General features: G+C 38.4%; 1 protein-coding gene across 1 annotated transcript in view; it reads left to right on the top strand.

Annotated features, from left to right (window-relative positions):
* Window positions 1-26410, top strand: part of LOC120531492 (WD repeat-containing protein 49-like) — a 73044-nt gene that overhangs the window by 32255 nt on the left and 14379 nt on the right. Inside the window, exons 9-17 of the mRNA XM_039756949.1 lie at window positions 213-377; window positions 923-1038; window positions 2820-2950; window positions 6007-6105; window positions 6204-6374; window positions 14216-14403; window positions 15161-15358; window positions 21518-21714; window positions 24858-24967. Coding sequence (XP_039612883.1) covers window positions 213-377; window positions 923-1038; window positions 2820-2950; window positions 6007-6105; window positions 6204-6374; window positions 14216-14403; window positions 15161-15358; window positions 21518-21714; window positions 24858-24967 — 1375 coding nt within the window. The remainder of the gene's footprint in view (window positions 1-212; window positions 378-922; window positions 1039-2819; window positions 2951-6006; window positions 6106-6203; window positions 6375-14215; window positions 14404-15160; window positions 15359-21517; window positions 21715-24857; window positions 24968-26410) is intronic.

Here is a 26410-nt window from a genome sequence, read left to right as displayed (position 1 = left end):
TACAAACTAGACACACAGAATATAATTTTCCATCTTGATGATATTTTCTCTAATATTATTGTAGTGTCACATTCTTGTGATAAAATGTACATTTTCTGGCTGTATCAAAACAGTGCAATATGTAAATGTTTTATTAAAGTTCTATATGTCATTATTTTATATGGCACCTCTGATCATTGTGTTTCCAATTTAATGACAGTTCTGTTTTGCAGGTAATTAGCTCAGATATTGATTCTACTGTTACCTTTTGGATGATTGACACTGGCCAGAAGATTAAACAGTTCACTAAATGCCATGGCAATGCAGAGATCACTACAATGGCTCTTGATGCCTCAGAAACCCGACTTTTCACAGCTGGCACAGATGGAACAGTAAAGGTCAGGTCATATTACAGTCATAATCTGCTAATTAGAGGAATGTATCCACTACATAAAGTATATTAATGAAAATACAGACTACATATAAACTCCTTATAACTGTTGCTTAAAATTGTATTTCATATTGTAACTAGTTAGATTGAAGAATCAGTTCTGCTAATGTAACTCAAATTCCAAAAATGTTCTTACTTTCTTGTGGAAGTGATTTAAATAATAACAAAACAAATAATTTTTAAACTCACTTAATCCAGTTAAGGATTACAAGGAGCAGAAGCCTAAGCAGGCACACAAGACAGGTTTCAACATTTGAACAGAGCATCTGCTCATCGTAAGGATAATAAGGAAACAGCAAAAAATTAAAGGAATTGAGGAAGCTTGTAATAAGATATAACATAAAAGGATTACGGAAAAAAAATTCTTAGTATTTACTTTAACTTTAAGACAATTGTTAATTTTCCATAAAATATCATGTCTTTTGCTCATTATTCAAACATGCATTATGGCTTTCATGACCATTATTTAATCTTTTTCTTTTTTTTCCACAGGTTTGGGATTTTAATGGCCATTGCCACCACAAACTAAATGCTGGACAAGATCAATCTGCTGAAATATCCCAGATTCTGGTGCTTAAGAGGACAATTTTGATTCTTGGGTGGGAAAGGTAAAACCATAATACATATTTGAATATCATTGTATCTGAAACTCAAAGGGGAAGCAAAAATTACAGAGACTGGTGTAATATACCAAAACATCTTGGTTACCAAAAAGTAGGCTAGGAAATCTTCAAAAAGAAAACTTACACACAGGAATACCAACAACAACAACATGTATTTATATAGCACATTTTCATACAAATGATGTAGCTCAAAGTGCTTTATATGATGAATAAAAGAGAAAAAAAAAAGACAAAGAATTAAAATAAGACAACACTAATTAACATAGAATACGAGTAAGGTCCAATGGCCAAGGAGGACAGAAAAAACAAAACAAAAAAACTCCAGACCACTGGAGAATAAAATAAAATCTGCAGGGGTTCCAGACCATGAGACTGCCCAGCCCCCTCTGGGCATTCTACCTAACATAAATGAAACAGTCCTCTTTGTATTTAGGGTTCTCAGGGAAGGACTTGATGATGATGGTCATGTAGACTTCTAGCTTTTAATCCATCAATGTAGGAACATCATGGTGCTTTGATTAGGTGGTGGTGGTGCAGCTTGCCACCAAAGAAAACCGGGAAAAGAAACGGGAGAGAGTAGGGGTTAGTACGGATTTTAGAGTCACCATGAACAGTTATGATAATAAATACAATATACAGAGTATCAAGATTAAATTAAAATGAAGTAATGAGAAGGCCATGTTAAGATAATGAGTTTTTAGCAGTTTTTTTTAAAGTACTCCACTGTATTAGCCTGGCGAATTCCTGTTGGCAGGCTATTCCAGATTTTATGTGCATAACTGCAGAAGGCCACTCCACCTCACCACTTCTTTTAAGGTTAGGTCTTGGAACCACAGACCATGTTCTGGAAGTGTTTCTATGGGGATATCTATCAGTCTTTGGAATGAGATAATTGCATATTAAAGACTATTCTGGATTGACTGCCCATATTCTTCTCACTTATATACAGTTTGGTAGCACTCCCTGCTAAAAAGGCTATGGGCTGCCAAATATTTTTTTATTGTTTGGAACATATATTAATACATAAGCCAAAGCCATATTTCTGTTTTTAGTAGCAATGATGGTGGCCTTTATTTATGTATATAATTGAAAAGGTGTTATTGTCAGGAAACTACTAATGTTATTATCAAGCAACATAATGGAACATGAACATTAACAACCTTAAATGTTTTTTCATCCCCTGTTCTCCATGGTGTGGTCCACCAATGCGTCATCCAGATCAATACACACCTGAAGACAAGTAGCATCATTGTCACAGGCGGCTTGGCACATCTGTACTGGTATCCTCTGAAATTCTTCTGTGATAGCTGCACATAGTTGAGCCACATTGTGGTTGTGACGTTGATACAACTTGTCCACAGCAAAAAGTCTGGTGGGGTCAAATCGGGAGACCAAGTCGGATATTTCATAGGCCCACGTCGGCTGATCCAGTGTTGCGGGAATGTTTTGTTCAACTACTGTTGCACTGGTATGGCATAGTGTGGCAGTGCCCAATCTTGCTGCCACCACAGATCATCAATGTCCAGTCATTGTTACTTACTTTCTCAGGCTATATAGTGATGTCATTTGCAGTACTTTTTGTGCAGTAGTTTAAATGCTACAGCCTGTAAAACGTCATCTACATAAATATGGGCCACCCTGTATATTATATTATATTATATTCCTAATATGTTGACTTCAATAGTTGTAAATTCTAACTCTAATCAATTTGCACTCATTTCTCAACCTTTTTCCTGCTTCTGCATTCATAAATGTGCTTTTCCAAGATTCATTACAATTTTCCGGTTGAACACGTTCACCCAATTCTTCATCCAGCCTTCAGAATGGAAGGGAGGAGTTCAACATCTGGATGACATTCTCTGTGCAGCATTCCTACCGCCACACACCTTAGTCACAGGTAGGTATATTGCCTTAGGCTGGTCTTTCTCAGGCAAATGTGATACACAGTACTGCCATGTTCTTGAAATCTATTTGCAGTTAATTGTCAGCTCATATGAAATGGGGGTAAATGATAAATAGATGTGTATCATTGTTTGCATCTTCAGTTATATAAACAGTCATATTCATTATGAATAGTTTACATTAAAGTCGGTTCAGTGAATGAAGTTGCTGCCTCATGGGAGCATGAGAAAGGTGGTATGCAAATAAAATGTATTGTAATCATTATTATTACCCATGGGCTGGGTTCCTTTGCTGTACTTTGGTGTTCAGTGTATATGGAATTTGCTTCTTCACTCTTTCTCTGTGGATTTTCCTATTGGTTTTCTGTTTTTTTCTGTCACTTCACAAAGACATAGTGTTAATGGAAATTTGCCCAGTATGGGTATGAGCATGAGTGGGCTTTGCAACCAACTGACATCCAGGGTTGGTTCCAGCTTTACGACCAATGTTACCAAGATAGGCTTTGAAAGACTTTGTATTGGATTAAGTGAGTTACATTAGTTTGGATTTAGTAACACACATAAACTAAATGGAATCATATAATACAAAATACATTCCAGAGTTGTTATTTAACCCTTAATTGTAGGTACTGTACAGTACATCTCTGTGGCTGATTTAATAAACATTATGTATCGTGACTCACATGGAAACACAGAGAGACACATAGCTAATTAAGCCAGAAGTGTATCAACAAAACAATGGATTAGTAATTTACTTCTTTTGAACAAAATGGAAGCAAAAAATCACTCTTCATCATTTATTTTGGGCATTAATGTATAGTAAGTAATTTGAAAAATGTTTTTCTTTATGAAATAGCTTGATAGCAGTCCAATAAAATACTTCAGTATTCTGCCATAGCAGCTGAACTTTGGATTAGCCCTTGTTTGCAGCAATGGACTTTCTCCTGGCAGATTTTAGATTAAATTAGCAGAGGTGTTTTATATCATTCATATCTTCATTTTATCACATGAAGTTCTGCAATTATATTTTTGCTCACGGGATTGGGAGTGTGGTGTAGAGGCTTCTTGAATTGCCCTGTTAAGGGAATGAGTGCTGCCAGTGGATGAGAATGCTTGTGGGGTTTTTTTGCATATTACTCAGCTATGCCAGCCCCAGCTTGTAGAGAATTGACCTCAGGCAGGGCTTTGATGTGTGCATTTGGGTTAGGATCACCTTAGATGATGGAAGAGACTTTATGACCCCCCAGTTGAGCATTACACCTTCATGGAGGGGGAGTTATGAAGGAAGAAGCCATTAAGTTAAGCTGTAGTAATAGTAAATTACTTACTGTGCCAAAAGGAGGACAAGAGGCAAACCAGAAATAAAATAATTGTTGTCTAAGATAGCACCCCATATAACCCTAAATAAGACGAGTCTGAGAATATAATGTAAAAATATAATATATGATTGGTTTTGGTAATCCATTTCAATGTCACGTTGCCCTTTTGTCAGTGCATTTTGCAATTCCTGTGACCGGACCAGAAAAGAACCCAAAAGATGGTCAAGGACGGGCAATGATTTTCAGAAAGTTTTTATAAAACACACACACCTGGCAGAGAAAAACAAACCTCCACTTAACACTTTGTTCTGACCATTAAATTCCTCCCCATATGAATACCTGCCATCAGATTTTTTTTTTTCTCTTTAAAAGCCAGATTAGTGACCATGTTGTTTCCTGTAGGTTAAAAAAATTGTTCTCCTCTATGTTTTTTAAGACCAATAGCTTTTTGTTTTTTTTTCCCCACACTCTTCCTGTGTTTGCACATTTTATTTACTGTGTTTACAGTCTACAGATAATTTGCCTGATGTATTGGCAATGCCAGTTACTTCTGTAATTATAAGCAGTCTGTGATGACTGGAGTTCCATCCAGTGTAAATGTCTAATTTATAGAATAAGCAAATTGGATGGAAGAGAGCAATTGTTTTCTTATACAGAATTATATTTTTGTGCTCGCTTTCACACTATCTATCTCTCTATCTCTCTATCCCTCTGTCTGTCTGTATATCAAATAATGGATATACTGTACATTGATCATACCAATATGGGCATTGTCTGTAGTATATCTACACAAAACATCTTTATACTCTTTTCATGTGGATAAGAGGACTATTAATTTAGCTCTGTGTTATAGCTGGATGCACTTCAAACTATGATGCCTTGAAAAAGTAATAGCTTCTAACATATTTTCATATGTAAAAGTCTCCTCTCACCGAAAAGTACTAAAGAATTGAGTAATAAAAAACAAAACTGAAATATCATCAGTCTTCTAAGAATTCATGCAACTGGCTCAGGCCTTTGCCAACATTGGTTGAGTAATGTTTGTAGATGGACCTCAGTTTTCAGAATGTAGTATACTTTCTGCCAAAAGTCTAACTGGACCACATAAGTTCATTCATTTTCTTCATTTCATATGACTACATTATTGGTCTGGTATGATGACTTGGTTTATTGTCCTGTTGAAACACATACATATCTAGGTTGCATTTTCTAGAGAAGGATCTAGATTTCTATCCATTATTTCATACTATTTTCCCCCATGCAAGTTTTGGCCATTCCCTGCTGTTTTAAAGCCAGCATGTTTGTATCATCACTATACTTTACAGTGGGACTGGTGAGACCAGTCTGCTATTCAGTGTTTAATCACACTGTGGCTCTTTACATGGAAAGAAAAAGAGAGAGAGGTGAGTTTTCCCCAAGTATTCATTTAAAATTTCAGACAACAAAATGTGAAAAAAGTGTTGGGAGTAGAATACATTTTCAAGGTACTGTAGGCCTCATTAGTGCTATTTAATTTCCAAGTTATACCCATTATATATAGTAAGTTTACTTTGTAAAATGTTTGAAGTTGTGTTTATAAATAAATATTTTATGTAAGTAAAAATAAGAGTATTTAAGATATTGTTTTAGTGATGCCATTATTTTTTTAAGCTAAGCATTATTTTCCTAATTTTTGAATAGGTTCAATAAGGAGCCTCACAAATTTTACATTTCTATGTTTCTATTTTATGTAGGCAGCTATGATGGTGAAATCATAATATGGAACAGCAACACAGAAAATGCTTCTCGTAGGCTACACTCAGAAAGTAAACGAACGCTTAAGTCGAAATCAGGTGAGGCGTATACATGTGTTTTCGAAAAAGTATACTTTCTAAGTTCTACAGTTGAAAGATTACAATATAGCTTGACCCCAAAACATCTTCTCTTTCAGACAGCCAAATACATAAGTTAAGAGCCTCAGGCAATGTTCATCGCCGAGGCTCAATATATCCTTTCAAGAATGATAGATCTCCCAGTGCTGTCAGTGAAGGTGATGCAGAATGTAACTATACAGTGACGAGGCTTTGCTTTCTGGAAGCGAGGAATAACATGTCTGCTGCAGGTTAGTATATGGAAATGTTCATATGTACTCAGAACCGCCACTCCCTATACACAGAGTATGCAGTCTGCGTAGGGCAACAACTCCCAGAGGGGCACCATCCCAGCTGCTCAAAAAAATTGTTTTTATATATTATAATAATAAATTAATATTAATAATATACATATACAAATAAACAAAAATATAAATGTATATATTGCATTTTACGGTGAGCATAGAGTAGGCTAAGCACGCGTGATGGCGTGCGCCCTCATGTATTTACTTTTATTTGAATAAAGTTCTATAGTAGGTGTTTTTTTTTATTATTTTATTTTAACTTCCGTAATATTTGGGGGAGGTGGCACAAAAGTAAATTTCTGCCTTGGGCACCCATTTGGCCAGCAGCGGCCCTGTATGTACAATTTCACCCCATGCACTTGTGTTTGTGTATATATATATATATATATATATATATATATATATATATATATATATATATATATATATATATATATATATATATATATATAGTTTATTGTCAAATAATGCAAAGAGTATGCAACACTTGTTTCGCCCTTATTTGGGCTCATCAGGCGTACATACTCCACTGCACCCCTCGCAGGGATCGAACTTCATATGTCAGCATCAGAGACAAAGTCCCTTTACGCTGCACCACGGCATGTGGTTTGTTTATTTGACAGCCTGGAGACACACTTTCTGGTCTTCCAGTCCATGATCCACGAAACTAAGGGAGCATCCAACTCAAATAACAATAGCATTAACCCCCCCAGTCTGGGATGCTGGATGGACTTAAAAGCACATGAGAAATCAAAGAACATAATCCTAAGAGTTCCTCCTGGCTTGTCTAGATAACTGTAGGCATAGTGTAGTAGGTAGATACTGGCATCTTCAACCACAGTCCTCACCTGGTAGGCAAATTGGAGGGAGTCCAATGCTGACCTAACCTGGGGGCGAAGTATTTCCAGGACCAATCTCTCAAAAACTTTCATTATATGTGCGGTGAGTGCCATTGGCATGTAGTCAGATGGGGCACTGTGATGGGCCTTCTTTGGAACATGAACCAAACAGGATGCTTTCCACAGCACTGGCACCTTTTGAATACTCAGGCTCATGTTGAAAATCCTTAGTAGCGCACCACAGAACTGTAAGGCACAGATTTTAAGCCCCCCTGGGCTAATACCATCAGGGCCTGCCGCCTTGGCAGAATGAAGTCTGTGTAGTTCTCTCATGACTTGGTCTTCAGTAAAGGTGATGGATGGTTTGTTGTTATCAGCATTGTAGACAGAAGTGGGTTCAGCCAGTAAGGGCGGAGGAGGCAGTGATTTTACACACCCCTTCCCTTGTGATGAGGGGTTGGTGTGGGGCAACAGTGAGCTAACAAGGCACTAATGGAGGTATCTAGGGGTATGTTGTCAGCCATAGATGTGGAGCTGCAGGGCAGGTTGGACTGAGACATGTTTTCACACTTGTTAAAAACTGATTAAATTCATTGACCTTTTCTCTGTCACCCTCAGCCCCCCAGCAACTACAATTAAAGCCAGTGATTTTCTTCATACTCTTTCACACCTCTCTGGCGCTGTTCTGCTGCAGCTTTTGCTCCAGCTTTATCCTATAGCTGTGCCTTCTCTCTTTTATTTTAATGGACAACTATTTCTGTACCCTCTTCATTGCTTCTCTGTCTTCTTTTTCTTCATCTTTCGGCTGATCCCGTTAGGGGTCACCACAGAGGATCATCTTCTTCTATATCTTTCTGTCCTCTGCATCTTGTTCTGATACACCTATCACCTGCATGTCCTCTCTCACCACATCCATAAACCTTCTCTTAGGCCTTCCACTTTTTCTCTTTCCTGGCAGCTCTATCCTTAGCATCATTCTCCCAATATACACAGCATCTCTCCTCTGCACATGTCAAAACCAGCGCAATCTCGCCTCTCTGACTTTGTCTCCCAACCATCTAACTTGAGTTGATCCTGTAATGTACTCATTTCTAATCCTATCCATCCTTGTCACACCCAATGCAAATCTTAGCATCTTTAACTCTGCTACCTTCAGCTCTGTCTCCTGCTTTCTGGTCAGTGCCACTGTCTCCAACCCATATAACATAGCTTACTTACTACCGTCCTGTAGACCTTCCCTTTCACTCTTGCTGATATCCATCTGTCACAAATCACTCCTGATACTCTTCTTCACCCATTCCACCCTGCATGCACTCTCTTTCTTTTTCACCTCTCTACCATAATACACACTTACTCTGTACTGTTGATTCCAAGTATTTAAACTCATCCACCTTCGCCAACTCTACTCCTGCACCCTCACCATTCTACTGACCTCCCTCTCATTTACACACATGTATTCTGTCTTGTTCCTACTGACCTTCATTCCTCTCCTCTCTAGAGCATATCGCCACCTCTCCAGGGTCTCCTCAACCTGCTCCATACTATCCCTACAGATCAAAATGTCATCAGCAAACATCATAGTCCATGGGGACTCCAGTCTAATCTTGTCTGTCAACCTGTCCATCACCATTGCAAATAAGAAAGGGCTCAGAGCCGATCCCTGATGTAATCCCACCTCAACCTTGAATACCTCCATCACTCCTACTGTAGGCCTCACCATGGTCACACTTCCCTTGTACATATCCTGTACAACTCTTCCCTTCTTTTCATTCAGAAGGGTTTTACTGTCTTTGGTGACCCATGGCTTGTTGTTAGGGAAGCAGATTTTAAAGGCACTGTGTTGTCCACATAGAAATTAATGTATTTTGTGAATCAGTCCATGAGACCATCAGTGTCTTCCAAATAAGGGTTGTAAAGAACATACCAATCTGTTGCCTGGAAACAGTCCTGCAGAGCTACACTGGCTTCCTTTGACCACATCCTCATGGTCCTAACAGTGGCACACTACCTCTTCACAAGTGGCACATAAAGGGGAAGGAGGTACAACAGGTTGTGGTCCGATCTGCACAGAGGAGGAATGGCTGTACAACTGTATGCCTCTTTAACATTAGCATATATTAAATCCAATGTTTTATTCTCCCTGGTGGGACAATTTACAAACTCGATGAAGGTACTAAGCATGTTCTTCAGGGAAACGTGATTAAAATCTCTGGAAATGAGGACGAAAGCATCCGAATGTTTCATCGGGATTCACGTAGTGACCATGTGGATGATGTCACACACTGTCATTGCATTAGTCGATGGAGTGATATAAACAACAATGGTGATTGCATGTAATATGGGAGTAGTCCAACTGCTCACAGTTCAATGTCCAGGCTACAGATAAGTTCTTTAATCACAGTGTCACCTGGGTGGCACCATTGTTTATTTACAGACAGAAGCCTACCACCTCTGCGCTTTCCACTTTCAGCCTGTGTTCTATCCACCCAAACTCAGTGAAAGCCAGCGATGTCCACAGCAGAGTCAGGAATAAGCTTGTGCAGCCACGTATCTGTAAAGCACATTAAACTGCACTTGCGAAACTTTCCACAGAATTAATAATACTGAAAATGTCAAAAGGAATGAATACTTTTCGAAACTACTTTATATAATTTTGATATAATTTGGAAAGGTCATAATTGAAATAGTCTTTTTATTATTTATTTATTTATTTATTAGTAATTAACTATATGAGTAATAAACTTAAAAACAATTAAACTGCTAATATCGTCACCATTACTTAATAACAAATGAATAAGATACTGTACTTTCATGTTATTTATTTTTCCAAATACTGAAATGTTGATCTCTGTGTTTAATCAGAAACATCACTATTCATTTCTCACAGTCCAAATATATAGGAATACAATTTTACAAATTAGGGGTTTCTGCCCCCTGCTCGCTTCACTCACCAACCACTGGGACGGGTGCTATGCACTAGCCACTTCGTACAATTCAAACAGATTGATATTTTCATGGGAATTGTTACATGTGCATAATAGAACTAACTACTTTACATTACAACTAGCAAAATACCCGCACTTCGCCACATACTGCCTTAGAATTTTTATTAAGAAGAAAATTTAAACTTTTTTAAACTGAGGGAAAATATACCCATTATTATTTGTTAAGGATCTCTTTGTGTACCACATTGTGAGTTCGGCCCTCCAGTTGTAATATGACCAAGCTATGCTCTGAGCTTACTCTTGAGCATGCAACGTACAGTTGGCCATGTGAACAGTAATCTTGTTTCAAATCTCACAGCTTGGATTGCTGCTGTCATAATCGGTTTGAGTTTCATGGTTTGTTTCAATTACAACAGTATTTGTAGGACTTGTGTTGAAGAGACATTCGGCATCTGTCAAGCATTGTAAGTATACAACTGGTTTCATCGATAACTTCACATCCAGCTTTTGAGAGTTTAAACATTCATAAACATCAAAGTGTCCACTACTGAAATCGTCACCTGTCAATCGAAGATGTTTAAGAGGCATTGGCGGTTGTCAAAAGTTGTAAAATATTTGGCCCTTTCGGTACACTTGAAAGCGACAACCGAACAATTCAGTGGCAGCCATCAACTCACATGCAGAACCATAGGTGAAGGGCTTAAGCATTTCACTCTTATAGTGCTCCTGTGTAGTATAATCATCTCCTGTACCGTCATCAGTCCACACCTTGAACCTGTCCCAGTCATTCAATACATAAGATACAATGTTCCTCCGGATATCAAGAGTGAGCCTGATATGGCCGTGCAATATTTAACAAAGAGAATGGAAAAGGTAGGTGCCATCTCCTGGCATGGAAACCACTCGGTAACTGACAGTTCTTTGATCGATGGTGATTACCTCGATAGACATGTTAATGGGGGTACGGTTGGAATGATAAAGGAAATGGGTACCTGAACACTGTAAAGTAAGTCTAAAATACCTACGCAAAATTTCTATAATCGTAATAAATGAACAATAAAACAGCGGAGAAGCTGTGGATTAAATAAAAAGACTGTAGTTATCAGCAGGGAGACGTGAATCCCATGGCGAAGCAAGGAAGGGAATGTAGAGACTGGAGCGACGAACGGCCTTATATAGGCAGGCAGCCAACAACGTGGGAGGCATTGGGATGGGGGACCCAACCACGCCTCACACGGTGACTGAGCTTCAGGCTATGGACGTATATATGTACGTAAGTAGGATTCAGTTAGCATTGGGAACCCGCATACCAAATTTCTTGAAGATGGGCCCATAAGTAACAAAGACTGTTGAAAAGTTCAATATGGCAGCCGACAGTGGCATCATACCACCGAAATAAGTACCAAATTTCAGCCTTCTACCTACACGGGAAGTTGGAGAATTAGTGACGTTTGAAAGTTCAATATGGCGGCTGACAGTGGCGTCATACCACAGAAATAAGTACGTACGTCGGTTTTGGTTAGCGCAGGGAAGCCGCCTACCAAATTTTGTGAAGATGGGGCCATAAATAAGAAAGTTCAACATGGCGGACGTTATCGACCATTATCGACCGTTATGACAGTTACATGTAGAATTTCAAAATGAAATTAAATGCTTAACTTTTGTAAGTAAGCTGTAAGGAATAAGCCTGCCAAATTTCAGCCTTCTACCTACACGGGAAGTTGGAGAATTAGTGATGAGTGAGTGAGTGTGTGAGTGAGTCAGTGAGGGCTTTAAAAAATAGTAAAACGTAATAAATCAAAAGAAAATTTTGTTTCATATTGCGATAGAGGTATTCGTTGCGTTATACATTTATGTTCTGTTTGGCTGTGAAATTAACTCACAAATACTTTTTAAACTTACTGTATACTTTTACTGTAAAACTTCAGTAAAACAATATTTGGAATTAACTTTTCATCAATATTGCATTCTACGGGATATTGTAAGTTGATGTTTTCATCTTCCGCACCATCACCACCAACTATTTCAGCATAGTCTATTGATACGCATTTAACCAATTTGCCATGTAACCGATCAACAATTTTCACGTTAATTCATTTGACTTCATTGCTTCTTGGTGCTAGGATTGCCCGTGTACTCTTTTCTTCTATTGATAACTCCATCCATCCATCCATTTTCCAACCCATTGAATCCGAACACAGGGTCAGGTGGGTCTGCTGGAGCCAATCCCAGCCAACACAGGGCACAAAGCAGGAACCAATCCTGGGCAGGGCGCCGACCCACCGCAGTATTGATAACTCTTTGGGATGAAATTCTTCAATAAGATTTGGACATAAGTCTTCTTTTATTGGAAACTTAAAGTGAGGAAAACATAAAAATTTATAAGAGCTGAGAGCGCAGGAACTGTATCTGACAAAAGCATTCACACAAATGAGAGGTGAGAGGACCGTGGGCATAGTTATAAATTATTGAGAGGAGGGTGGGACTTGAAAAAAATCTCTTGGCAATAGTTTTGTCTCATCTCAAGATTTTCTTTTATAATAGAGAGATATAATTTGGATTCTGAAAATATTCAGAGGCCTTCAAATTCTACACATTTAATTGTGTTGTAGATTTAATTTTAAATGAATAAATGTGCCATTTTTGACTATCAATCTACATTCAGTATCCCATTATAACAAAGTCAAAACATGTTTTACAGAAAGGTTTGGAAATGTATTAAAATCAAAAACTGAAATCTATGCTATATATATAAGTATTCTGACCCTTTGCTGGGACATTCCAGATTGTGCTCTGGTGCATCCTGTTTGCTTTAATTACCTTTGAGATGTGTCCAGAACTTGATTGGAGTCCATTGTGCCAAACTGAATTGACTGAACAGAGTATAGAAAGACACACACCTGTGTATATAAGGTCCAGCTGCATGTCAGGAGAAAAACCAAGCCATTAAGGTCAAGGATCTCTCCATACAGCTCCACGATCAATTTGTGGTGAGGTGTAGATTAGGACAAGGGTATGGAACCATTGCTAAAGCTTTGAGTGTTTTCAGGAACACAGTGGCGTCAATAATTGTGTAAAGAAAGACATTTGGAACTACCAGGACTCTTCAAGAATTGACTGGCCAAACCTAAATAACCAGACAAGAAGGGCTTTGTTCAGATAAATGACAAAAACACCCAATGATCACTGCTAACAGAGCTTTAAAAATACTATCTGAGATGGGAGAACCTGTCAGAAGGACCATCATTTCAGCTGCACTCCATCAATCAGGTATTTATGGCTAGAATTTAGAGTTAGCCAAACAGCATTTAAAGAACTTGGAAAGCATGAGGAAAAAGATTCTCTGGTACAATGAGACAAAAATTAAAGTCTTTGGGCAGAACTTCAAGAATTATGTGTAGTGGAGATCAGGCACTGCTCTTCATATACTTATACCCTCCCTACATTTAGGCATGGCAGTAGCAGTATCATGTTTTGAGAGTGCTTCTCAGTGGCAGGGACAGGAAGATTGGTCAGAATTAAGGGAAGGACGAATGCAGCCAATTGCAGAGAGGTCCTTGAAGAAAATCTATTCCAAGCGCACCCAATCTCCAACTGGGGTGATGGATTACCTTTCAGCACCACAATGACTCAAAGCTTACAGCCAAGACAAAGTTGGAGTGTCTGATTTAAAGCCAATAGAACATCTCTGTGGAGAGACCTGAAGATGGCAGTTTACAGACATTCCCCATCCAACATAATGGAGTTTGGTAAGATCTGCCAGAAAGAATGGCATAAACTTTGAACACTTATATGAATGAAAAATGTCAGTGTTGTTGTTTTTTTCTTTTAATAAATTTGCAGACCTTTCTGAAAACATGTTTTTTTTTTGTTTTTTTGTTTACAAAGACCTGGAAATCAATCTAAAACAAATAAAGCATTAATTAATAATCAATATATGCAGCATATATAACAGGTTTGCTAAAAACAAAGTTCAGTAACACACAAATTCTGACTCTTCTAGGAGGAGCCAACCTGGTGTCTTGTGGTGGTTCGGGATTTGTACGGTTCTGGAGCACATCTCGCAACTTGCTGATTGCTGAATTCATTGCTCACAAGGATGCAGGCTCTATTATCATGACAGTTGATAATAGCAGTCATTATCTGATCACTGGAGACTGTGATGGACTTATTAAAGTCTGGAGTATAAAGGTGAGACTACTTCTTAAACACCTTCCGGGAAACATGTCATTCTGGTTGACTGAGCATATTGAAGTACCAGATATGTAGTGAATCATGTAATCAAGGAAATTAAATATCATGGAGTTTTTATGTAGAAAACATCATTTTTCTACATTTCTTTGTAAGATTAGGGTCAGTTACTTTATAATGTATTAAAAAGAGTAGAGTAAATATACAACTTCAGGATTATTTAATTATATTTATTTTGATTCTCTTTCAATCGAGTTTAATGAAAGAGAGAAAAAAACTCGGTGGTATTCATTTTTACTTTGTAAGTCCATCTTTCCCTAAACAACTTGTCCAGGGCACTGTTGCAGGGCACCTGGTTCCTATCCCAGCAATCATCAGGCACAAGGCAGAAATAATACCTGGACAGGGTCCAAGTATTCACATATACAGTAGGACCAATTTAGCAATGTCAGTTCACCTACCCTGCATGACTTTGGACTGTGGGGGGAAACCAGAGCACACAAACAAAACTCACGTGGAAGCAGGGAGAAAATATAATGTTACATGTGAGCACACAGGGAACACCCTGGACATGAACCCCGGTCACCTTACTGTGAAAAGGCAGGACTACCACTGCACCGCCATGCCATCCCACTTCCTAATGAATTTTGATAATATTACTAAACAGACTCTTACAAAAGTATTTCAATTGCTGCCTTTATTTCTGCATTATTATATTTTACTTTAAATTCTGTCTTATGCTTTATATTTCTTCCAGGAGTACTGCCTGGATTTCAGTGAAAGTGTTTTCAAGCAGCCCCCTCCTTTGCAAGCATCATTTCAGCCTCACATTGACTGCGTTACTCACCTTGAAATGTGTGTGCACAATGGACGACTGCTTATCATTTCTGCATCAGCTGACTGTAGTGTGGCAGTCAGTGACATCTGGGGATTACCTATTGGCATATTTGGACAGGTAATGGCAGAAAGCATATTATTATATAATCAAAATTTTCTTAATTCTTCTCAGGTTTGTGTTAGGCAGGAGCCCCAATTCAGCAGCATCAGAATCAGAGCAGAACTGCTCATACAGAGGGCTTAAGTCCATTGCAGGACCCACTTATACACTCACACTCACGAAGGGCCAGTGTATAGTTGCCAACTAACCCAAATGTGTATTGGGATGTAGGGGAAAAACTGGAATACCTGAAGAAAAATCCATGCAAACACTGGGAAATTGTGCAAACTCCATGCACTGTAGGATGTATAGAAAGAAACAGTAAATACAGTGCCACCTCTACTGAAAACAATATGTTACATTTTACAGAGAAATAAATTCATATACCAGATACTGCTTTAAACCTCTTTGTATAAAACTGTTGTGACTTTACACTAATTTCAATTCAACTCAATGTTTAACCAGATTATTTTAATATAGGACAGTTCCCAAGTGACTGGACTGTTGTACAGGTTTACAAGTTAATGCAGTTAAATTAAAAAAAAAATCATGAAATAAATTAATGTTAGTGTACATGTACACTGTGTAAATGCATCTGTTCAATTATATACATATGCAAGAAATACTTTTTCTTATCTAAGAAATGGCATCCTATGGTAAAGTCAATTTATCTGAGGTCCCCTATATGTATTTATTACCAGTGTCACAAGGATCACCTTATCTTGGTGGTAAGGCTGGTGTAGCAGATGCCACATCGTTTCACTTTGAGGCTCTTCTTTTTCCAAAATAAAGGCATCGAAGACCTCCACAATAAAAAGATTCCACTAACATGCATTTTATGGTTTGTAAAATTCACATAAGTAAACACAAATAATGTAATGGTATGCACCAACTTGAACAAGTAATATCTATGACATTATCATAGTATTTTAGTATTTGACTTTCCTGATCCCAAAATATGGCAAGACTTCACACCTGCCAGTTCATTTTCAATGTGTTATTAATTTTTTATTCTCATTTTCTTATCATATTTCATCATTACTACAATGACGTTATTGTGAGGAACACATTAGTATTTGTTTTTGGATATACCTTTGGCTGTGTTATTAATTCCCATTTCTTGTTGTTTTGATTTTTCTTGTCATTTTCCATTTTTTTCAATGGGCACCACCATCTTGTGCCCATGGGCGTGGACAAGCCGAACAAGCCGTTCATCTCTACAGCATATGACATTAGCAGACATGCAACATAAATGAAGGCAACATACACTGAAAGGTGTTTAAGTTAAAAAAAAAAAAACAAATAGAGGTTCTGTTACTATGTTAGTAGTGTTAGGAAATTTTAATAGCAAATTCTGTATACAACTCTCCTGAAAGTCTGAGATTATTTCTTTGCTTCTCACATCAATGACATTTCTTTCTCGGGACTTCCCATTCCTTCTATTGGACATGTTAACACCAACATATACGCTAGATGTTTGGGACACAGTATGCTACTTTGGAATTCATGCCTGCTTTCAACATCCCTTCTTGAAATTAGTTTTGCATTGACTCTAGTGTTTTATGTTAAAGGCAAATTCTGTTCATTTGAATTTTTATTAACTATACAAGTAGTAGTAATAATAGTAATAATAATAACAATAATAATGATAATAATACATTTATTTATTCATTGTGTCTTTCTAAACACTCAGGGACTCATTACATGATAAAACCATAAAACAGTGAAAATACTTTGTTAATTTGTTGGCCACACATTATTGTGGGAGCATGTGCAAATTTCTGTCCATGGTTGCATATTGGCTTTCCAGGTGCTAATACAGATCAACCTGATCTTTGTTCATTTATTAAATCTACTAGCTAGCCATCTAAAATGGGATAAAAATCTATCAATATTTGTAATGCGCCATCTGTTGAAATAATAAATAAAATGCATGTCTCTGTTATATTCAAGATTCAAGAGTATTTATTGTCATTTCATCCATATACAGTAGTACAGAATACAGTGAAATGAAACAACGTTCCTCCAGGACCATGGTGCTAAATAGAACACAGGACAATGAAGAATCCATGACACATAACATAAAGACACATAATAAATAACAAGGTGCATGTGAGTCAAATGTGCAAACATGTGCAACCAAGTGCAACATTGCAGAGCAGAACACATATATCAGACATCACACCGGTCCATGAGTGTTCAAGAATCTGACTGCTTGGGGGGAAAAAACGTTACACATTCTGGTGGTAAGGGCCCAAATGCTTCGGTACCTTTCTCCCAATGGCAGAAGTGTAAACAGTGAGTGTGAAGGGTGTGTTTGGTCATGCACAATGCTGGTGACTTTGCGGATGCAGCGTGTGGTGTAAATGTCCATGATGGAAGGAAGAGAGACACCGATGATTCTTCTAAGCTGTCCTCACTATCTGTTGTAGAGTTTTTACGATCCCTGACCATGCAATTTCCAAACCAGACAGTGATGCAGTTGCTCAGGATGCTCTCTATGGTTCCTCAGTAGAATATAGTTAGAATAGCTGGTGGAAGATGGGCTGTCCTTAGCCTACACAGGAAGTAGAGCCGTTACTGGGGTTTCTTGGCTAAAGAGCTGATGTTGTAGGACCAGGTGAGGTTCTCTGCCTGGTGGACGCCCAGTAATTTGGTGCTATTGATGACCTCCAACGTTGAGCCGTCAGTGTTCAGGGGCAGATGATCACTCTTAGTCCTCCTAAAGTCAACAGTCATCTCCTTTGTTTTGTCTACATTCAGAGACAGGTTATTGGCTTTACACCAGTCCGTTAACCGCTACACCTCCTCTCTGTATGCTGACTCATTGTTGTTGCTGATAAGACCCACCACAGTCATGTCATCTGCAAATTTTACGATGTGATTAGAGCTGTGCGTTGCTGCACAGCCATGAGTCAGCAGTGTGACCAATAATTGACTGAGCACACAGCCTTGAGGGGCTTCAGTTGTCAGTGTGGTGGTTCTGGAGATGTTGTTTCCAATCCTGACTGAATGAGGTCTCTCAGTCAGGAAGTCCAGAATTCAGTTACAGAGGGAGGTGATCAGTCCAAGCAGGCTCAGCTTTTCCGTCAGCTGCTGAGGAATAATCATGTTGAATGCTGAGCTGAAGTCGATAAACAGCATTCGAATGATTGTGTCCTTATTGTCCAGATGAGTGAGAGCCAGATGGAGAGTGGTGGCTATTGCATCATCTGTCATCTGAACGGTTCCAGTGATAAGCAAACTACAGGGGGTCCAGTGAGGGAGGCAGCAGGGTTTTGAGGTCCAGTGAAGGGGGCAGCAGGGTTTTGATGTGCCTCATGACAAGCTTCTTGAAGCACTTTACAATAATAGGAGTGAGTGCAACGGGACAGTAGTCATTGAGGTTGGACACTTGTGACTTTTGGTAAGGGAACTATGGTGGTGGTTTTGAAGCATGTTGGGGCATTGGCGGTGCTCAGGGAGATGTTGAAGTTGTCAGTAAAAACATCTGCCAGCTGGTCTGCACATTCCCTTAGTACTCTGCCAGGAATATTGTCTGGTCTTGCAGTGAGTTGACTCTTCGTAGAGTATTTCTCACATTGGCCACAGTCAGATTTAATGCTTGGTCACTAGGAGGAGAGGTGGTCTTCCTCATCACCACGTTGTTCTGTGCTTCAAACCGTGCATAGAATTTATTCAGCACATGTGGAAGGGAGGCGTCACTGTCACAGGTGGGTGGTGTTGTCCTGTAATTAGTGATAGCCTGGATGCCTTTCCACATGCTCTGTGCGTCTTTGTCATATAGAAAAAGTCCCTGGATTCTCTGGGCATGTGCGCGCTTTGCCGATCTGATGGTGCGGGATAGTTGGCCCTCGCTGTTCTTAGGGTGATTCCGTCACCTTTCTTGAAGGCAGAATCCCGGGTCTTCAGTAGCACATGCACTTCCTTTGTAATCTACGGTTTCTGGTTGGGCATGCAGTGATGTACTTGGAGACAGTAATGTTATCAATGCACTTATAGATGTAGCTGGTTACTGATGACATGTACTCCTCCAAGTTGATACAGTTGCTGTTGTTTGCAGCCTCTCTAAACATGACCCGGTCAGTGCACTCAAAACAGTCCTGAAGAGCAGAGATGGCTTCTGCTGGCCAGGTTCTCACCTGTTTCAGAACTGGTTTGGTGCGTCTGATGAGCGTTCTGTATGTTGGAATTAACATGACAGAGATGTGATCTGAGTTTCCAAAGTGGGGGCAGGGCTCCGCCTGGTACGTGGCAGGAATGTTTAAATAATTAAGATACAGCGTGTTGTCCCTTTTGTTTCAAAGTGCACAAACTGATGGAAATTAGGGAGCACTGACTTGAGAGTCGCATGATTGAAATCTCCAGCGACAATAACCAGTCCATCCGGGTGTGTGTTCTGTATGTCTGTGAAAGCGTTGTACAGTTCCCAGAGCGCTTCCTTAGCATTAGCTCTGGGAGGTATGTAAACTCCAATTATATGGATGGTTGTGAATTCCTGAGGCAAATAAAAAGGTCTACATTTAACAATCTCAAACTCCATTAGAGGTGAGCAGTAGCTAGAAACAAGCACAGAGTTACTGCACCATTCCGTGTTGATATAACACAGTCCACCACCGCGAGTCTTACTGCACAGAGTAGAATTTCTGTCCACTCGAAATGCGGCTAGCCCATCTAGCTGAATGGCGGTGTCCGGAACTCGGTTGCTGAGCCACGTCTACATGAAAACTAAGACGCAACAATTTTTAAACTTACGCTGGGTAGTTTGCTGGAGTTGAATGCAGTCCAATTTATTGTCTAGGGAGCAGACATTAGAAAGTAATATGAACGGGAGTGCCAGCTGGCTGGGGTTAGCTTTTAGCCTAGCCGTGGACTTCACGCGTTTCCGCCTCCTCGCGCACCGCCTCTGTGTGCCTCTCCCTTGGCCATTTGCATCAGGTGACACTGGGGGCCAAAGGTCCAGTTCTCGTGGCTGACCGAGGTCACACAGTTTATCCCGCAGATCATTCTTTATGTTTTTATATGAATATCCGTAGCAGAGAAGCGTCTCACATTGATATATAGGGTGGTCCAGATCTACAGTGGGATGCAAAAGTTTGGGCAACCTTGTTAATAGTCATTATTTTCCTGTATAAATCGTTGGTTGTTACGATAAAAAATGAACAATTATTGCACACTTTCTGTAAATCCAATAAACTTCATTTCACTTCTCAAATATCACTGTGTGTGTCTCCTATATGATATATTTAACTGACATTTTTTATCGTAACAACCAACAATTTATACAGGAAAATAATGACTATTAACAAGGTTGCCCAAACTTTTGCATCCCACTGTAATTATGCAACTTTTAGTGTAATGCAGGAAAACAATACAAGACAAAAGAACTGCTGTTCAACTGACAACCATCTCCCCAGTATTTTGGAATGCAGGGCAGGTGCTGCAATCTATCGGCAGGAAAAATAGTTTTTTGTGAATTCTCCATGTAATAAGTTACATAGCGTAATGAAAATTGCATAATTAGATCTGGACCACCCTGTATACGGACACTAGTTGTTCTGATATCCATGTACTACTGAAAAAGCTGAAAAAATAAAATAACAAATACTATATAAAAATACTATTTTCAGTCCGGAGAGGCCGCTGCCAGCTGCCACCGCGTTGCTATTGCTCACAATAGAATATGCCATTTGGTATGGGATTTGTGAAAGCAGTGTTAATGTCTGTGATGTTCCACTGCTGGAATGACAAATATCAATGCATTTTATTACTACAAATGTTTGTAATTCGACATCTGTTGCAATGACAGAGGCATAGCAAACGGACAGACACATAGATACACAGACACACAACCTATCCTCATATTAAGGTGGATATGAAAGACATCTACTAGTGATGCTACCACTCATTCTTTAGTCTTCATTCAGTTGCAATGTGATAACATAAAAAAACTCCATAACTGGACACCATGAAGCCCTAGAATAAGGTGGTAAAGCTGCAGAAAACGAATGTAGTACAAAGCTTCATTGAAGAGACAGGACCAAATGAAACGACCAAATACAGGTTTTTATCAGCAAATTCAGATAAAGGTTTACATTAACCCCTTCTTTTTTAGTTTGCTTATAAAACTATCTTTTAAACAACTGTATGGGAATAAACCTCATTTTGTTTTCTCAGGAGGAGCACTGGCGCATAGATGCAAATGTTGAACATTTTCCTGAAAATGCACAGTTATTAGACGATGAGAACAATTCGACAGAAGATGAACATATCAGTCATGATGAACTTTTGAAGGAGGAGAAAAAGGCTTATGAACCTGAAATGCCAGAATATATCACCGAGGTCCCTACAGATCTTATGGAAATGGAGCCAGTGTATGTATTGTCTGTTACTGGTAAATTAATATTGTTATTCTGTTAGAGGAACAATGTATATTTCAGTATTTTCAGTAGTAGCTCCTTGTCTTATGATTTTAAAACAGAATATTATGTTAATTTCTATTGTTATATACAGTATCTTAGTGCAATTTAAGGTTTGAAATTTAATTGTTTCATATTATAAAGGTACACATTTTCTTATTAAAATCAGCAGAACTTTCAAAGCCATGTTCTGCCTCTAAAAATAACAAAAGACATGAATATCTAATAAATAGCAGTTAAAGACAGCCCCATAAACTTTGTTGTATATTATAAAATGTATCTTTTCTTTAATGATAGAAACATATATCCAGCAATTTACAGATGGTCTCATTTCAGATTCAAAACAGCTGCACCTATGTTTTTAACTCCATATTTACTGGTATGAAACAGTCCAAAAAGAAATTTGGACTTGGAAATACCACATTTAGCTTCAACTGCCCATCCACATTGTCAAAGGTACCTTCTCTGAGTCATTCCACCCTGGAAAACGTGTCCCTGGATCACAAAACAATTAAAACAAATTTAGTGATTTACTGTTCAAAATTGAAGGAGTGAATCCTGGAAGAAATAATAGTCAATACACATACACTAACAGGCTCTGCTGCCTATTTAGAGCAGACAATGCAAATACTTAGTCCAATCAATCAACTGAAGTGGCTTTTCAATCTTTCCATCTCCCAATAGCACCAGGAAATGTTCCTTCTTCCATTTCTCATTATTTTACTTTGCGAATTTGCAGCCTCTATCTCTTATCTATCTTTTCCAGTTGCCCAAAGTAAACCAGACTTAAGACTATTTTAGGTCCTGGTTGGTATTCGCCTTTTACATCCAACCTAGGGTTTACCTTTAGGTAGAAAGATGTCTGTCAAGATATCAGAGCTGATAGTGTAGTGTGGCCTCTAAAGGCCATTGTATGAACAACACCCCAGAGGCTTTGTCTGGTTAAAATTACTTCTGGAATGACTGTGTGTCTGTTTTGTTGTGGCAGTGTCCATGGATGATCCTATTTTCCTTTTTAGATTTTTTATTATGTAGACCTATCCCAACCACTGTATATCCCTCATGTTTTTTCTCCTTTTTACTTTCTCGTGTATGAAGTATAGGGAAAGTATTGGAATCATCCAAAGATTTGACGTTGATGTTTTGATGAATCTCAATGTTTTAGACATCCTGAAAATACAATTTTTGGAATTATTTCTGTGTGTGTGTGTGTGTGTAAACACAATAACTTGAGAACTCTTTCACTTAGGTCAACCAAATTTTGCATACAAGTATTAGGTACAAAACATAGATTTCTTTCAACTTTTGGGCTAGTTCCGATAACCGGAAGTCATACTTTACCTTTTATTCATGGAGCTGCAGAGTTCGACTTATTTAACTTTACTTATAAAAATTGTTCAATATATTATTAATTTGATTTGATTTGTTGTTGATGGTTCCTTAATGTACATAATATAAAACTACAATGAGGGTTTGCTCCTCAAATATCCATCCCCATATCTGAGTATACAAGAAAGTCTAGGGGAGACCACTCCTGATTTTTATATCTTTAACCTCAGGCATCAAGATAGAGGCAGTAGGGGGAACAGGCAGGAGAATCATTTCACAAGTATTATACATTATAGATAATATGCCCAGAATAGCAGAGTACAATGAGTGTGACAAAAAAACAATACAGTCTGTTTCCTGTTAAGCATCCAATATGCTTAGGTTCTTAGTTGGCTCTCTGTCATAGTATTTTGATTGGTCTTTGGTTCCCTGTTGTTTCTTCTCCAGCATGGCCTGTGGCTGAATTGAGAAATATAGTAGCATGGCACCTGGACAGATGGTGTAGCAGAGAGAGAAAGAGAGGCAGAGAGAACATGCCTTAATGGTCCTTGATATACCTTGCATCAATGGGGGTATAGTACACAATAACTCAGCTCAGGCAGATTCAACCTCCACTCCAGTCCAGCTATTGGTCTGTTCCTGTCTTTTCATGCTGGCCACTTGTATTCCTCCAGGATTGTCAGTCAGTGCCTGCTTTGAAATTTCAGCTAAGGGCTGCTGTATGCAAAAGTCATTTATAATAAATGGACTGGCCTAAACATTATTAAAAATAAAATACAATTATGAGACCACAACATACAAACTATTTATCATGCTAGAAATTACCTTTATTCCTCCACTACCGTAGTTGATTGCTAGTCATAAGTTTTGTGGACTTTTGCTATATATATTTTTTTAAAGAAGCAAGTTTTCTTTTCAATAATGCCATTCCCTTCAAGCCCCAACAAAATATATCTTGTAAAGCAGAGAACATTACAACTCTGTCTGTATTTGTAGTGTACCCCTTTCTGGGGTATTTAATGTAATTACAGAGCTCAGTAGCCCCTTATAGACCCACTTCTGAACAACACTCCAGGAGAGCTTGTTAATTTCAAATACCAGTGCAGGTTCCTCACTTTCACCCTCTGTATAATTCAATCCTTTGGTTCTCCTGTGCCCTTACTGTTTTTATTGGTCAATCAATCTTTCCTCTAGACATACTGTAATTATGGGATATAAGATTTTCTTATCATGCAATAAAATATCAACAACTCAAAAGGCCACAATTCAGTACTTTAGTTGACAAAACAAATTATAAGGCTTATCTTATTGTCAAAAAGATATAGAATATTAAGTACAGCTAGAAGAACAGTTAGAAAAATAGTACGAGTAAAAGAAATGGATTGGAGTAGATTTTGTCTAGGAAAAGAAGCATATAAAGTAGATTAAAGACTTCAAAGTCACATTCTAAATGGAACCTCTCAGCCAGACATGAGAAGGAATAATATAAACCAATTATAATTTTAATTTAGAGAATTATTTGTTTAATAAAGGTTTAGCAGGAATAAGAGACAAATTGCAAATGTTTACCTAGATTAATTTGTATATGCTTGCATCTTTCACAGTGATCCCTCTTGAAAAGTAAAGCACATTGGTAATACAGTGTATCATTTATTGCTTTTATGGAACAGAAACAAAAGAACGGGTGATGGTCAATTGTTATCTGTTATTGAGGTATGAGTTTATTTGGAAATGCAAACAGTTTAAAATATGAATTTGTCATTTTGTAGTGCTAACATATGGGAGAACAGCATTTTGGGAAAAAAATTTAAAGAAAGAAGAAGATCAAAAGGGAACAGTCACAAACCTTTCATTTGGGACAAAATACAGAGTGCAGTAGGTAAGCATTTGTATCAACAAATACAAATCTGAGTGTAAATAAGATTCAAATCTTTTTCTAATGTCCATAGACATTTATTTCAAAATATCTTTTCTCTGAAACTACAAAGTGCAAGGTAATAAAACGTACCTAGCCTAATTGTTCTTAATTTTGATGGTGTGCCATTAGAACATGTCTTACAGAAGACTTCTTTAGGGGAGAAAGATCCACCATAGCAGTGATAAAAAGTTTCTGCATTTTAATTCTGAAAGTCAGGATCCTCCAAGTGACAATACATCCAGTTATGTGTTATGCATGGAAAGTAAAACCTCAAGAGACCCAGAGCAGAAGAGAATGGTACCCTAGAAGAAAATGTGTCATTTCATATAAACATACATATATTAGTTGGTTATGATAGTATTTATATTTACAAAATGTTCAACATGCCAAGCATATATCAAAGTAACATGATACTCAGATGCAGCCAATGTAATAAAGAACACAACACGAAGAGAGTGACTGGTAACTGGAAATGCTGTAAAATTTAAAGATAAGTCATGCATTTTTACAGGGCTCAGCCAATTGCATCTGCATGTTTGCTGATTATGTCTGGAATAGTCTCACTGTAGCCAGGTGTATAATATATATGTCTCGAGATAGCCATCAATCAATTTTGCTTAAAACTGGGTGGGAACAATTAGATGGCTCACTGAGTGGCCACATTTCTAAACCAATTTGACGCCTTATGAAGGCAGTGCTCAAAGTAAGGGCAGTGATTTTGAGCTTCAAATATCTGAGGTGCTCTTGTGAACCTGGTCCATCAGAATGCAAGATTCAATGTATAATGAACCATCTACAGTCAAAAAATCTCCTAAAGAAATCCTATTAAACATACAACAACCTGCAACTCTACATCAGCAAGACAAAAGAACATGTGGTGTACTTCCGACATGCCAAAAAGCCTCTGAGACCAGTCACCATTCAGGGGGAGGACATGGAAGTGGTGCAGAGCCACAAGTACCTGGGGGTTCACATAAACAACAAGCTGGACTGGTCCGACAACACAGTGGTACTGTACAAGAAGGGCAAACTGTACTTGCTAAGGTGGCTTGGTGTGAGGATGCGGGTTTTCTCCTTCCTGTCTCCTTCTTCTCTATTAACCTCCGTTTTTTCTCTCTTTTTTCTTTCTCTCCTCTATTTTTCACTTTTCCTCCCCTTTCATCTGCCTCGCGCTTCTATTAAATATTACAGGGACGTGGATTAGGTGTGGCAGTTAGCAGCTCCTGGCAACAATTACAGATGCGGACAACTCCTCACCTGTGCACTTAAGCGAGGACTGTCCACATCACGAATCACCCGGGAACCGCTCCGGCCACACTACCACGCCCCCTCTCTAAGCGAGAGGGCGCCGATTATTTATTTTAAAAAGTGGCCTTTCATCTGAACTGTGGACCTACTGTACCA

This window comes from Polypterus senegalus, chromosome 1 (genome assembly GCF_016835505.1).
Source record: "Polypterus senegalus isolate Bchr_013 chromosome 1, ASM1683550v1, whole genome shotgun sequence".
Lineage (NCBI taxonomy): Eukaryota > Metazoa > Chordata > Cladistia > Polypteriformes > Polypteridae > Polypterus > Polypterus senegalus.
This window is presented reverse-complemented; position numbering and strand designations above follow the sequence as displayed.